This window comes from Castor canadensis, chromosome 5, assembly GCF_047511655.1.
Source record: "Castor canadensis chromosome 5, mCasCan1.hap1v2, whole genome shotgun sequence".
Lineage (NCBI taxonomy): Eukaryota > Metazoa > Chordata > Mammalia > Rodentia > Castoridae > Castor > Castor canadensis.
The window spans coordinates 8,284,588-8,298,519 of record NC_133390.1 but is presented as its reverse complement, the minus strand read 5'-3'; the positions used below and the strand labels follow the sequence as shown (position 1 = coordinate 8,298,519).

Below are 13,932 nucleotides of genomic sequence, written 5' to 3'. Positions count from 1 at the left end.
ATTTGCTCTTTGACTAATGCTTTGGCAAAAGAAAGAAAAAAGAAAGGAAAGTATCCCTTGTGCACTCGGGCCCTCCTAATTTGCCTTAATAATGGGATTGGATCAAATGGTGCACAAAGGAAGTGGTTACTACACTCCAAAAGAACACTTAACAAACCATGTAAATATTTGGAATCAACAAAGCTACATAACATAAAAAATACAGCCATTACGATACACCCAAAAGACTGTTACTCCAGAGGCACCTGCACATCCATGTTTATTGCGGCACTATTCACAATAGCCAAGTTATGGAAACAGCCAGGATGCCCCACCACTGACGAATGGATTAAGAAAATGTGGTCTCTATACACAATGGAATTTTATGCAGCCATGAAGAAGAACAAAATGTTATCATTCGCTGGTAAATGCATGGAATTGGAGAACATCATTCTGAGTGAGGTTAGCCTGGCCCAAAAGACCAAAAATCGTATGTTCTCCCTCATATGTGGACATTAGATCAAGGGCAAATACAACAAGGGGATTGGACTATGAGCACATGATAAAAGCAAGAGCACACAAGGAAGGGGTGAGGATAGGTAAGACACCTAAAAAACTAGCTAGCATTTGTTGCCCTTAACGCAGAGAAACTAAAGCAGATACCTTAAAGCAACTGAGGCCAATAGGAAAAGGGGAACAGGTACTAGAGAAAAGGTTAGATCAAAAAGAATTAACCTAGAAGGTAACACACACGCACAGGAAATCAATGTGAGTCAATGCCCTGTATAGCTATCCTTATCTCAACCAGCAAAAACCCTTGTTCCTTCCTATTATTGCTTATACTCTCTCTACAACAAAATTAGAAATAAGGGCAAAATAGTTTCTGCTGGGTATTGAGGGGGGGGAGAGGGAGGAGGAGGAGTGGGTGGTAAGGGAGGGGGTGGGGGCAGGTGGGAGAAATGAACCAAGCCTTGTATGCACATATGAATAATAAAAGAAAAAAGAAAAAAAATACAGCCATTAGAAATGATAGGATCTCTGTCATTTGATCTTAATTTTGATAACTGCCAGTTAATAGACACAGATGACCTAACCAACATTTACACTAAGCAAATCCTTTGTCACCTTTAATATACTTAACTGCTCAAGGTACCGCTGTTCTCCTTTTCTGATCCCCAACTCTCTCTCTTTAAAATGCAGTGACCTCTGTACAAATGAAAGTGAGGTCAGTTCACACTGGATCTTGTCCCTAAAGGATAGTTCGTTATTGATTAAAATCTGCCCTTTATCAAATCAGTGTCCAGCTTGGTTTATCTTTGACAGATTTCTGTAAGTAAAAGATTCATAACCACTAAGCAGGAGTCAAACACCAAGCTCAAATTCCAGGAGTCAAAGACCAAGCTGTTCCCATTTACTGGACCACTGAACAAGTATAACAACTGTAAGTAGAAAAAGTAGTGTCAAGTTTAATTCAGGTAGGGTAAATAATATCACGTAAGAAAAGCCCCCTAGAGCTCCATGATTCACAATTTAATACTCCTTTCCAATACCTTTTCACAAACACCATGGAGCTGTGATCTTTAAGAGGAATAAAGTGAGCAGTTAGCAGTAGAGAGGGCTGGTGCCAGAGTTCAGTGGTGGGCGGAAGTAGATGGTTTAGGGCACAGATGGGGAAGAAAAGAAAAAACTGAAAGGAATGAAGTAAATATTTTAAACCAGTAGAAAGTAAAGGTGTGAATTGATTCCACAAGTTAATAGATGGGATAAAATTCTTTTCTCTGGGTAGAAAAGTACCAGAAGTTGGTCTTACAATTATCTGTAGTATAAGGAAGATCTGTGGTCTCCATCTTTACTCCTTGATTTTATTTCTCAATTGTTCAGAATTCAGAAAACGTGCAAAGTTTTGGGAGTCCCTAACAACCACCAAAACCAAGATCCAAGCCTGGGGATGTCAGGATGTCACTTAGTAGTAGAATACTTGTCTTGTATGAACATGGCCCTTGGTTTGATCCCCGAGGGGGGAAAAAAAAAAACACCTGAAAATTAGCTAGGAAACAGATAGATATTCATAAATTTTTTTAATTTGGGCATATTTTTCAAATACCAGAAAAAAATAGTCTGTTTAGAAACACCCATCCTGCAAGCACATCTGTGATACACTTGAATAGTTGGGGAGATACAGGGGGGATCAAGGATGAGGGTTCAGTACAGATCTACTCTACGGCCAATGCCAAATGGCTCTTTGGTGTCAGACAGGAAGCCTCTGGCAGCAACTAGGCTTGGAATGGCCAGTCTGGCAAAAACCAGACCTCCCTTCTTGAGCCTCCTCCTTTCCTAGATTCTGCATGTTGTCTGCCTGGCTCTACCCCTTCCAAAACCCTCCTGGAGAAAACCCAAGCCCTTAGCATGGTTCACAGGACCCCTCCTACCTCCGGGCTTGTTTTCACTTCCCACCAAATTGCTCCGCTTAACCCAAGTGGCCACTTTAAGGAATACTAACGCGTGTGGCTGAGTGTTCGCTGCCTGCCCTTAACATTAGTTCTCAAACTCAGTCCTTGTTATCCTGTGAAGGCCCAGGGGCTCCCTAAGAGCCTGCAACTGAACTTGCAGCCGGTTTCCTCGACCTGAGGACCCCAGATGCTTGACACCAGATGCATCGTGTGCCCCTCCAGACACATTTGAAATCCCACACTGGAAGGAGTTTGGAGACACAACCGAGACTGCTCTCCAAGCAGAAGCCCACCCAAGCCATGTCCTCCTAGAGCTCTTATGGAGAGCTCTTAGTTCTCCATAATCTGACCGTGGAATACCTCCAGGCTCTTCGCACACCCCCGACAACACTCTGCGTGCACCCAAGATAAGAAACGACAATTTTTATTGCAAGTAATTAGGAAGGCAGGTGAACGACCACAAATTAAATAGACCCCAATGACACGAGCGGCCACGTTTAGAAAGCCCAAGACTTGTGCCTGTGAGCTGGGTAGTTGCACTTGTAGTTGAAAAGTCCCAGCCCTTCTCTGCAGCCTCGGGGGGGGGGGGGGGGGGGGGGGGTTCCCGCCTAACCACGCCCTGCCAGGGATGCGGACTCACCTTGACCTTCTCCCTGGGCCATTCCACAGGCACAAACTCGGATGAGTGCACCATGGCCTTCCAAATTCACCCACTTAGCGGGTCCTCACGTAGATGCTTTTATCACCGGCTCCCCTCTCCACGCAGGTGCCTTGCACACCCACTGAACAATGTCGTACTGCAATCGAGTGGCAGTAGTGACCGGGGCCAACAAGGGCATCGGCTTCGCCATCGTGCGTGACCTCTGCCGCCAGTTCTCGGGGGACGTGATACTCACGGCCCGGGACGAGGCGCGGGGCCGGGCGGCGGTGCAGCAGCTGCAGGCCGAGGGCCTGAGCCCGCGTTTCCACCAGCTGGACATCGACGACCTGCAGAGCATTCGCGTTCTGCGCGACTTTCTGCGCAAGGAGTACGGGGGGCTGGACGTGCTGGTCAACAACGCGGGCATCGGCTTCAAGAGTAAGGGGCTGGGAAACGCAGCGTGGAGGATGGTTGTCGAGTGCCAAGCGCCAGGGTGGGCTGTGCCTGTCTGGGCGGCGCTGGAGTGGGGCACCTGTGGCCCGTGGGATCCAGGGCAAACCCCTCAGAGGTCGGCCTGCAGAGCCCCCTGGGACTGGGAAGGCTCCACCAATGGAACCTTGTGCTTGGCTGACTCATATTCTTTGGGATCTTTTTCAGGTTTTCATTATGCAATTTTTCTGTGATTGGTCTTTAGGACAATTATGTTGATTTTAACTGATTTTGAAATAAAAGAGAAAATGAAAAAAAATTGCTAAACCAAGATACTGTGGATGACATCTTCGCCCCACTTTCTCCACTGGTGCATCTTACAAAAAAATTGAAATATTATCAAACCAGGAGATGAGCCCTGGCACAATGGTGGAACTAGTCACAGGGTTTACTCAAAGCAACCAGATTTCTACCCCTTTACTGCTTGCTATTCATGATTCTGTTTTCTTTCTCCTCTAAAAGTGACTGATCCTACACCCTTACAAATTCAAGCAGAAGTGACAATGAAAACTAACTTTTTTGGTACCCGAGATGTCTGCACTGAACTACTCCCTCTAATAAAACCCCAAGGTGAGTCTGGTGGGGGATCCGACCTGCCTGCCTGGACTCTCATCTCCAAGCCTGGCTTCCTCTCCTGCTGCAGGGGCAGCTGCACCTGCTTCCTTGCTAGCCTGGTACTTTGTCATTCTCTCTCTAGTGGCTTTGTTCTCTGTTCTGCTGATCTTTGCACACCTGTCTCTTTCCATTCCTTCAACTCTTGGTTCAAATGTTTCCTGTTTGTTCCTTGTCTCTCACACATTAGAGGCCCTTAAGATTCCATCTGTGCTCCTTCTCTGCTGTCTGAATGTTCTTATTCAGGCTGATGGAGCCTTCAGTACCACCCAATTAATAGATCTAGCCACCTAAAACTTGTCACTTGTGACTACACCCAATCCCTAAACGCCCCCTCCCCTAAACTTCTGTCACCTGCCCCCAACACTTCCCATAGTTCCCCACACATATTTGTCTTGTACCTATGGATCTCCCCCTGATATACCCACAAACGAAAGCAAACACTGCCAGGGGGTGCTCATCCTTCTCCCTGAATCTTCTTGGCCACCCACCAGCATCCCTGGGGTGTACCATGCCCTGCCCCTCAGAATCACTGTTGTGAGATTGTGGCCACAGAGTGTCTCCCAAATCCTTCTCATCCCAGCTCTACAACAGGCCCTTGGCTGTCAAGATGCACAGTTGCAAACCTTCCAGGGAGGCCACCTTCCTGAGCCTTGTCCTTATAGGCCTCTGTACACTGTCTGCCTGTCCACTCCCCTCCCAAAGATCCTTCAGGAGAAAACCCAAGTCCTTAGCATGGTGCATAGAGATCACCACGAGCTGACCCTCCACCTCCAGGCTAACCGCAGTCCCTATCAACATACCTGTGCCCTGCATAGCAAGCTATCCTATTTCTTTCACTGTAAACAGCTCTAATCCTGACCCCATGTGATCTGGAGACCAGGTGAACCACCACTCATTAAATCACACCAATAAAGACCAGCAGCCACATTTGGAAAAATGGAATGTGGAGCTTGGAGCTGAGGACTTGCATGTACAGCTTACTCTCAAATCCTGTTTCCCATCTTGTCCTCACAGAAGGTTCTACTACTTCTAAAACTGTTCACCAGGACTTCAAAGGGCAGCTCTTTCTATTGTTACCCGACTCCTCCACCTGCCCAAAACTTTTAGACTGAATGGAAGTCCTTAGGCTACACAGTACTGTGCAGTATATTCCTCTTCCAACACATACTGCTAATGGTCTCTTGAAGAGAAATTTTCTGATCTCAAGTTCCAGCAAATTTTGTATTCACCATTCTTTTGTACACCTCTCTATGTGATAATTTGTGATGTATTTCAGGCAGAGTGGTGAATGTGTCAAGCATACTGAGTCTTCGCAGCATGAAAAATTGTAGCCCAGAGCTACAGAAGAAGTTTCGAAGTGAGACCATCACAGAGGAGGAGCTGGTGGGACTCATGAACAAGTTTGTGGAAGATACCAAGAATGGAGTACACGAGAAAGAAGGCTGGCCCAGTTCCAATTATATGGCATATGCGGTGACTAAGATCGGTGTCACAGTCCTGTCCAGAATCCATGCCAGGAACCTCAACGAGCAGAGAAGAGGAGAAAAGATCTTCCTGAATGCCTGTTGCCCAGGGTGGGTGAGAACAGACATGACGGATCCCTCGGCCCTCAAAAGCCCGGAAGAAGGAGCAGAGACCCCTGTGTACTTGGCCCTTTTGCCCCAGGATGCAGAGGGCCCTCATGGCCAGTTTGTCCATGAGAAAAAAGTTGAACAATGGTGAGCTCAGCTCACCTCCTCCAGTGGTCCCCATTTGTGTTCTGTCCTGAGATGATCAAAAGTACATTTTTAATTTCAAAATATCCTTATCCAAACAAAAGAAAATAATCAAAAATCCAAACAGTCCTATCATGTACTCTGTACTAACTTACTACTAATTGAATAGGCTACCCAGTGAGTAGACTGCTAACTCTGGGAACTCTTTGGGATTTCCTCTGTGAAACAGGAAAGAAAAACTCAATTGCTGGGAATAGCAAATGAAAATCAAGGTGAATAAATGGTTCATTATGCAGGCCTGTCTCTGCAGTTCTCTTCATTTCTGATCACCTCCATCTCAGGAGTACATTCCACATAAATATTAGGTCAACAACAGATAGTGTGACTCAGAAGTGGGCAAACCTAGAGGAAGCCAGGTAGTAATATCTGTAGTTTTGTGCGGTCTGTTACCACCACTGTGTAACAAGAAGGCAGACTCACTATGGAAACCAAGGGCCTAGCTGGTTGGGGCCTCTAGACTTGGGTTTAACAGCCCCTTGGGAAAAATAGATGACACCATAAAGGAAAAGATAGCCAACCTGGTTCCTTTTAAAAGCCTTAATCAGCCAGGCATAGGAAGGAGACTTGAGTCCCACCTGGGGCAAAAAGTGCCAAATCCTATGTGCAAAGTACCTAAAGCAAAAAAGGGCTGGGCATGGCTCAGGTGGTAGGGTGCATGCCTAGGAAGCTTAAGGTCCTGAGTTCAAACTCTAGAGCTGACAAAAAATAAACCAATAAAGAAAATAGTCGAACAGACCAAGTCAATGTAGACACACAACCAAAGGCAACAAGTGTTGAAAAGTGAGTAGGTGCCTGTCGGGAAATATTCTATGATGTGTGCCTCGAAGGCTAAAGAATGATCAGCCTCCTCAATACAAATGTTATTTATGCAGGTTGAAGTCTTGTGAGGCTTCAGGAAGATACATACAGAGATTCAAATATTATAGCCAAGTATTCATGATTGCCAGGCATATATGGATGCGTGAATGTCTACTAAACTATTTTTTCAACTTTTCTGATTTGTGAGAGCTTTAAAAGCATAGGGCAGGGCTGGGATATAGTTCAGTAGTAGAGTCCTTGCCTACCATGCCTGAGGCTGTGGGTTCAATCCCCAGCACCACAGAAAGGAAAGGGAAGGGATTCTTAGCTCTGTCCCATTAGTGCATAACCTGGCCTACTGATTACATTTTGCTGAGTCAAATAAAGATTATAATCATAGAATGTTTTGTCTTGATTTAAGTGTTAGAAACAGTGCCCAGTTCATGGACATGCAAAGTATGTGCTATTATCACACATGGTAATCAGGGCTAACACCACACCCTGGTAGTAAAGAGAAGCACTATTCATTACCTATTATAAAATTGGGATCCAATGGGCATCAGGAACTGTTCGCTCCATCCTCCCACCCACAGAACTGCTGAAAGGACTCTACTGTCAGGTATTTTCTGTCTTCACCTGTGATTTCTGTGATTAAGAGACATGAAAAGTGATTCCTGGCCACATTGAGGTGAACTTTGTTCCAACATGTTCCCTGCCATCATTGTCAGCCTCATCACAGACCCAGAAAAAATAACCGAGGGCTGGAACCTCTGAAACCTACAGCCCAAACACATCATTCTTGATGGGCATCCTACCAAAAAAATATAGGGGACCAATATAAAGGTTTTTGTTTGACATGATAGATTCAACTGTCTGTCATGTTGTGTTATCTGCAAAAGCTACTGGTCCTGAAAATCTAATCACAGCATTATTCTGCCAAGTAAAAGAGGTAGGCATAGTTCCAAAATAGGGCATCTCCCTTGGATACATTAGGAAAAGCTGTCCACAGCCTTAAGTTGCCAAAATCTCCTATGCTGATTTGCAGTCTCAAAGTCTCTGGCATTAGGTGTTTTGGTGAAAACTCTGCGTGGTCCACACATCAAGCATGAGTCCTGCCCCCTTGAAATTTATGTTGGTTGTCCAGTTTCACAGCTTATTGGTCTTCTGAATAGAGAACATCTTGTTTTTAGTGATCCCATAGAAGAAAACTGGACTGGAAGAATCTAGAATTCAGTCCATTCTACAGGGAGATAATATACTCAAAAACAGAGAGCCGAGTTATAACCTACTAACTGAGGTTCTATAGGTTTTTCTTCAGAAACATAATTTTTCTCCCTACAGTCACCACATTTCTGCTGAATATACTCAAATAAGCTAATTTGCTTGCAAAAATAAGTGTAGTCTAATTAACTTTGACCTCATTATTTACATACATGCAGCAAAAATAGTGATATGCCACATGGGATATCATTGTAAGTTTGCATTGTTGAAACTTATGAAAGAATTTCTGGTTTTGGATAAGCTTATCCATATTCACACAGGAAAGACTCATCCTCACATGTAGAGGTAAGCACTCAATTCAAGGTCATCTATCACATATTCCAAAAATGATGAATGGGAATGCTAAGTAGTCTAAGACACTAGTGAAGAAGACTCCAAGTCCTTGTGTCACTTGAACAGAGAACTTCACAGAGACACTAATTGCAAAACTTTATTGAAAAAGAAGCAAGAAAGAGTAAGAGGAAGCACGGCAAGAGAAAAAGCTGTGGGCTCCTGCCAGATGGCAAGGAGGCATCGATTAGCAAAACTTTATTGAAAGAAAAGGAAAGAAAGAAGCACCACAAGGGAACTGGTGGGCTCTCCAGGTGGCACAGAAGTATTGATTTCTTTAAGCCCAATTCATAAATCATTAGGTGGGAAAAATCTGGGCAGTCCTTAGGGAGGATCTAGGGTGGCTGACAGGTGTACTTAGCCACACCTTATTACATAACAAGGGGTGCTCTGAGCATGTACTTAGGCTAATTTTTAGAGCTTTAATTGTATGTATGAGATGTGACCAATATTCATGAGGTCCTAAGTAAGAGGATTTGGCCTGGGAGGTCATATTCGGGGCAGGCCTTTTTTTTGCAAGTAATGCAGACCCAAAGGTGCCTCTTCTGGATGCTGTCTTGTAATAATATTTATGACCACCAGGATATTTACAAGGTAGAGGGGATTTATTGCTCTAGAGATGGTTGAGGGTCATGCTGGTGCTATTGGAAAAATGGTGTTGATAATTATCTCTGTTCATGCCTCTGATGGAAGAATTTGAGTAAGATGGAAAAATTACAGTAAAAGTAATCGTGACTTATTAGGAAAGGAATACACTTTCAACAGACTAAAAGCGGGTTGTCTCTAGACTGAGAACTACGAGTCAGGTTTTAAGGTTGGAGTATTTATTGAGAAACTCTTAGCTTAGGGTTCTTTTGACCGTGAGATGATTTCCTGGGCTTAGGTCATTGACTGGTTATGTGAGACATTGTGTAAATTATGCCCTGCTCTAACTGATAGAGATTTTCTTTTTGAAATCCTAACCTTTGCTCTACCTTCCTCTATAAACCTCTTAGGTTTGGGTCTTTGTTTTGTTAAATTTACTTGTAAAAACCGCCCTGTGGCCAGCCCTAAATGTTTAGAATGTGGCTTTCTCTTGGGTACAGAGTGGATTAAACTTTAGGGTTAGGGTCGTGGTCAACTTCAAAGCATCCTGTCATAACACCTGGGCTCTGGCTACCTGGTCTTAAATAGAGATTAGTGGAGTTGGGAAGTCAAATTACAATGATTTCTTATTTTCTTCCTCTTGTGCCCACCACTTATGTCTAACTGCTACCTATCAAAAGGATACATATTAGCTTTATTTGCTTAAGAGAAGAGAGCCCCTGGTAAGTTATTTGCCCTGTTTACTAACCTGCCTCAATAATGCCTCTGGGAAGAGAATTTATCACTACAAGGAGCAAGTTTACAACACCTTAAAAAAAAAAAAAATGGGGAGTCAAACTGACTCAGCAATTTTAGAGGGTTCCTTGTAAATTCCTCTGGAGGCCTTAGCTGGGAAAAACAAACAAACAAATCCAACAACTTTAAAGGAGTGCTAGCAAACATCTAAAGAGGCAGCTGCTTCCCTCACCCGAGCATAGGTGTATGACAGTCAACTAAATTGGGCCTTTTCTGTCAAAGGTCTAGCTCAATTGGTAGAGCAAGGGGTTTGAGCCCCATTCCCCACCCCAATAGCCCCCACTATGGAATATGTCTGTCAGTGTGTGGGTATTAGCTGATCTCCCCCAGTTGCCTGTGTGCTGTGTGGCACATCGCCTAACTCCATAGAAGTTTCTGCCTTTAACATAGAATTGTTTGTCACCAGATGTCCTAAACTCAAACTGTTGCTTATAAGATAATCATTGTCCAAAGGACTATCTGCTCCAAGGTCTCCTAGACCCGTGGGTTAATTATATACTTGGTGCAGCCATTCCAGGTTAAACAGAGATTTTATTAAGGGCAAAGGTATATCCAGAAGATCTTTGTTCTTGCACTCTGACATGGAAGAACAGAACATGTGGGTGTAAAGGGGGGTTATTTAAAGTTCCAGAAGACAAATACAAAGGGGAGCATGATGGGGCCCAGGTGGAATCTCCCAGCAGAGAGAGCATGCTTATCTTTTTCAGGTGCCTTTAAAACCTACACTAACACATGGGAAGGGCAAAACCAGATGACTCTCATCCAATAATGAATAGGTGAGGGGCATAGGTGGTTTCTGGCCAGGTAAGGGTGATCTGGGCCATCCCTGGGGACCTACATATGAGTCTCGAACTTCCTGAATTTAGCCTGCCTCAAATTCCCCCTGAGAGACAATTTTCCAAAAAATTCTTTTTTGTGGGGGTTGCTGAAGGGGAATGGTCCATCTTCAGTATCTGCTTTGACAAGGAACAGCAGACCCTACCTACAAGGTGAAATTGTCTCTCCTATTTCTTTCCCTTGGGGCTCATTTGGACACAAGGTGTCTGAATTATTGTCCAGCCCAGTCAAGGATTCTCATGGAAGTCTGGGTTGCTCATGGAGATCTGATTCCTTTGTAAAGATTGATAGCCCTGTTGCTTCATGGTTTGGGTCCTAAAGGGTTTTATTCAGGAAGAGATAAATTCGGTTTGGAAGGCATGACCTGAAAATGAACATTGATAGGGGTATCAGAAGGGGCCCTGCAGGGTGCAGCAGGAAGGATTAAGAATCTAACTTTGTTTTTTGGAAACTGACAGTCTTATGGTTATTATTTTTATAGGTGTTTATACCTGTAGATATTTTTAACCTTTAGATGGCCCTCTATTTGGACTGCCATTATAGTTTTGCATTAAGGGTCAGGTGTTCGAGTGGGCAGATGTCAGTCCAATTAGAGGGTAAACATCAATGAGTCAGTTGTGTACAGAAGGAAGACTGACAGTGACCCTAAGTAAAAGGTACCATTGAAAGTTATATTGCCTTTGCTTAAACAGAAGGCTTTGGCCAAAGATATGAGTTTGCATTTTACCAGAAACCTAGAAGGCTTAAATATTAGAGCACATGTGTGAGAGCCCTGTTTTAAAATCTCATGGCTTTGGTTACTTTTAGAGGTCTGGCATAATCGACTTCATCTGGTTCTGGGGAAATCCTCTCATATGTGTCATCATTTTGAACTGTCTCTGGTGGCTGAACACTACTGCCTTTGAGAAGTTGGGGGATATGACTACTCGGAGTCATGTACTCTTAAACTAGTTCTCTGAACAGTCATCCCTGAAGATTCTATCATTTTGGCAGTTTTGTCCTCTGGAGCAGGAGTGCTTTTTCCTGTATAATATATATATATATAAAACAATGTTTATCTAGCCATTGTCAGATAAACCAATGTTTATCTGATCAACAGATGTCAAATAAATCAATACTTATCTAACAAACAGTTGTCAGGCCTAAATGGCAGAACGTTTAACATTTATCATAAAAGGCAGAAGTTTCAAAGACCTTATTAGATAGAGTGTACCTTAGATAAAAGAACTATATATACACTTTTAACTTTATAAATGATTTATAACATTTAGATACACATACAAGGTACTAGCAGTATTAGAACCATTTAAAAGAATATTTACTTAGTTAAACTTAGTTTTCTCAGTGTTACCAGAAAAATACTTTAGGGTTTTTGCATCTGGCAAGAGACTAATTTAGGCAGGATGCAAAGAATAGTAAATAATTTAAATTGGGCTATGAAGAGAACTACCCATCTTTTTTTGCTTAGCAGGATCAAAGCACTCCCAGAACTTAAGGATAGAGCCAAGTGGAAAATGTGTTGGCTTCCCCTATGCTGGCTGGTGAAGAAAGACAGGGAAAGGGAAAGTAGGGTCTTTACCCTATGGGAGAGAGCGAGAGTTTCCGAGCTCTGTGAGGCGTCCCCCTTGTATCAAGGAATCCTCCAATATAGGTCCATTTGACCTGGTTTCGTCAGACATCTCTGGAGCGAGCAAGTGCAGGGGTACCCTGACTTCAGGTCATGCTGTGAGTCTCCTTTCTGTACAGAGATTACTCTGTTTTCTCTTCAACTGGACTGGCACTTGCCCCCAGTACACCATGCCCTAATGTCATCAGCCCTTAACTGCCCACTACAGTGACAGTCCAAAATGGAGGGCCACTTAAGAGTTAAAAATAGCTATAGGCATAAACACCTATAGGCAAAGTAACATAAGACTCTCTGTCATTTTTTAAAATAACTTTATCCTTCTTGCCACACCTGGCAGGGCCCCTTCTGATGCTCCTTTCAATTTTTATGTTCAGGTCATGCTTTCTAAATCAAATTTATCTCTTCCAGAGTAAAAGACTTTAGGACCCAAATCATAAGGCAACAGGGCTATCAATATCTGCAGATGAATAAGATTTCTGTGAGCAACCCAGATCTCCATAAGGAAACTTGACTGTGCTGGACAATAATTCAGACACCTTGTGTCCAAATGAGTCCCAAGGAAAGAAATAGGAGAGACAATTTCCCCTTGTAGGTAAGGTCTGCTGACCCTTGTCAGCTCGAAGAAGATATTGAAGATGGACCTCCCCCCTTCCACACTTCGTCCATCACCTCTTCGCAATCATGATCTGGTGGCCCTTCCTCTGTTGGCAGGAAGGTGGCAGGATTTAAAGTTCGTACAGTTTCAAGCCTGACTCGAGGATTTTCACACAGTAGTCCTTGGTAAAGGGCCATTCTGGAACTGGTCAGCCATTTATGACCCTGCCATTCATTAGAACCATGATTGCATGAGGGACCTTAACATTAATGTCCTGTCCCAGGGTGAGCTTGTTGGCCTCCCTGATTAGGGTTACCTTAGCAGCCAGAGCTCGGAGACATGGAGGCGACCCTGAGGCCACTGGTCCAAGTGCTTTGACAGGTAGGCCACTGGCCACTGCCATGGACCCACCATTTGGTGAGGACCCCAGAGCTGTGTGATTTTTCTGACAGATGAAGAGATTGAATGGTCATGTTACATCTGGCAGCCCTACCTCAGGGGCGCTGGTTAACCGTCTCTTTATCTCCTGGAAAGCCTTTTCTTGGTCTAGTCCCCAGTTTAGAGGGTCTTTTGTCTAAAAGCCTTCTGTGGCTTCATAAAGTGGTTTGGCCAGGCTTGAATATCTGGGTATCCAGATGCAACAGAATTCTGCTGCTCCCAAGAATTTTCAGAACTCCCTTTTGGTCTTTGGCTGAGGGATGGAGCAGATAACCTGTTTCCTCTCTGGATCCAGGGTATGTCATCCTTCCGAGATGATGAGTCTGAGGTATCGGACCTCTTGCTGGCAAACTTGGGCCTTTTTCCAGGAAACTTTGTAGCCTGCCTCAGAGAATCGGGCTAGCAATGCCTTTGTAACCCCCGCTCAGCACTTCTCCTGGTCGTGGCTTGCCAGGAGCAGATCATCCATGTATTAGGGCAAAGTGCAGCTTGCATTTTCTTCCAGGAAAACTGGGAAATCAACAGCTAGGGCTTCCCTAAACAAGGTGGGTGAGTTTTGGAATCCCTGAGGCACACTAGCCCAGGTCATTTGTGTTTTTCTTCCAGTATGGGGGTCTTCCCATTCAAAGGTAAGCAGACGCTGGCTAATCAGGGCCAGGCAGAGGCAGAAGAAAGCGTCCTTCAGGTCCAGACAGGTG

General features: G+C 44.1%; 2 protein-coding genes across 33 annotated transcripts in view; one reads left to right on the top strand and one right to left on the bottom strand.

Moving 5' to 3' along the window:
* The window catches only part of Setd4 (SET domain containing 4), a 102,787-nt gene extending 101,564 nt beyond the window's left edge, over nt 1–1,223 (bottom strand). For 23 of the 29 annotated variants that reach the window (XR_012447864.1, XR_012447862.1, XR_012447857.1 and 20 more), the window contains exon 1: nt 1,121–1,223. The gene's annotated coding sequence lies outside the window, so the exon portion shown is untranslated. Of the gene's footprint in view, nt 1–1,104 lie in introns of all 29 variants that reach the window. The other 6 variants (XM_074072695.1, XM_074072701.1, XM_074072714.1 and 3 more) reach the window with 5 other exon arrangements.
* A 70-nt stretch (nt 1,224–1,293) lies between these two features.
* On the top strand, nt 1,294–6,183 carry LOC109685204 (carbonyl reductase [NADPH] 1-like). Of its 4 annotated transcripts, none has more exons than XM_074072722.1 (5): nt 1,294–1,420; nt 2,551–2,858; nt 3,196–3,507; nt 4,021–4,128; nt 5,450–6,183. In XM_074072722.1, exons 3-5 carry the CDS (start codon nt 3,219–3,221, stop codon nt 5,893–5,895), a joined length of 843 nt encoding a protein of 280 aa, XP_073928823.1. In that variant the 5' UTR covers nt 1,294–1,420; nt 2,551–2,858; nt 3,196–3,218; the 3' UTR covers nt 5,896–6,183. The 4 variants fall into 4 exon arrangements, with proteins under 4 accessions (XP_073928823.1, XP_073928822.1, XP_073928821.1 ...); XM_074072721.1 differs by having other exon boundaries at nt 2,551–2,862; XM_074072720.1 differs by having other exon boundaries at nt 2,551–2,874.
* Nucleotides 6,184–13,932: the final 7,749 nt, after the last annotated feature.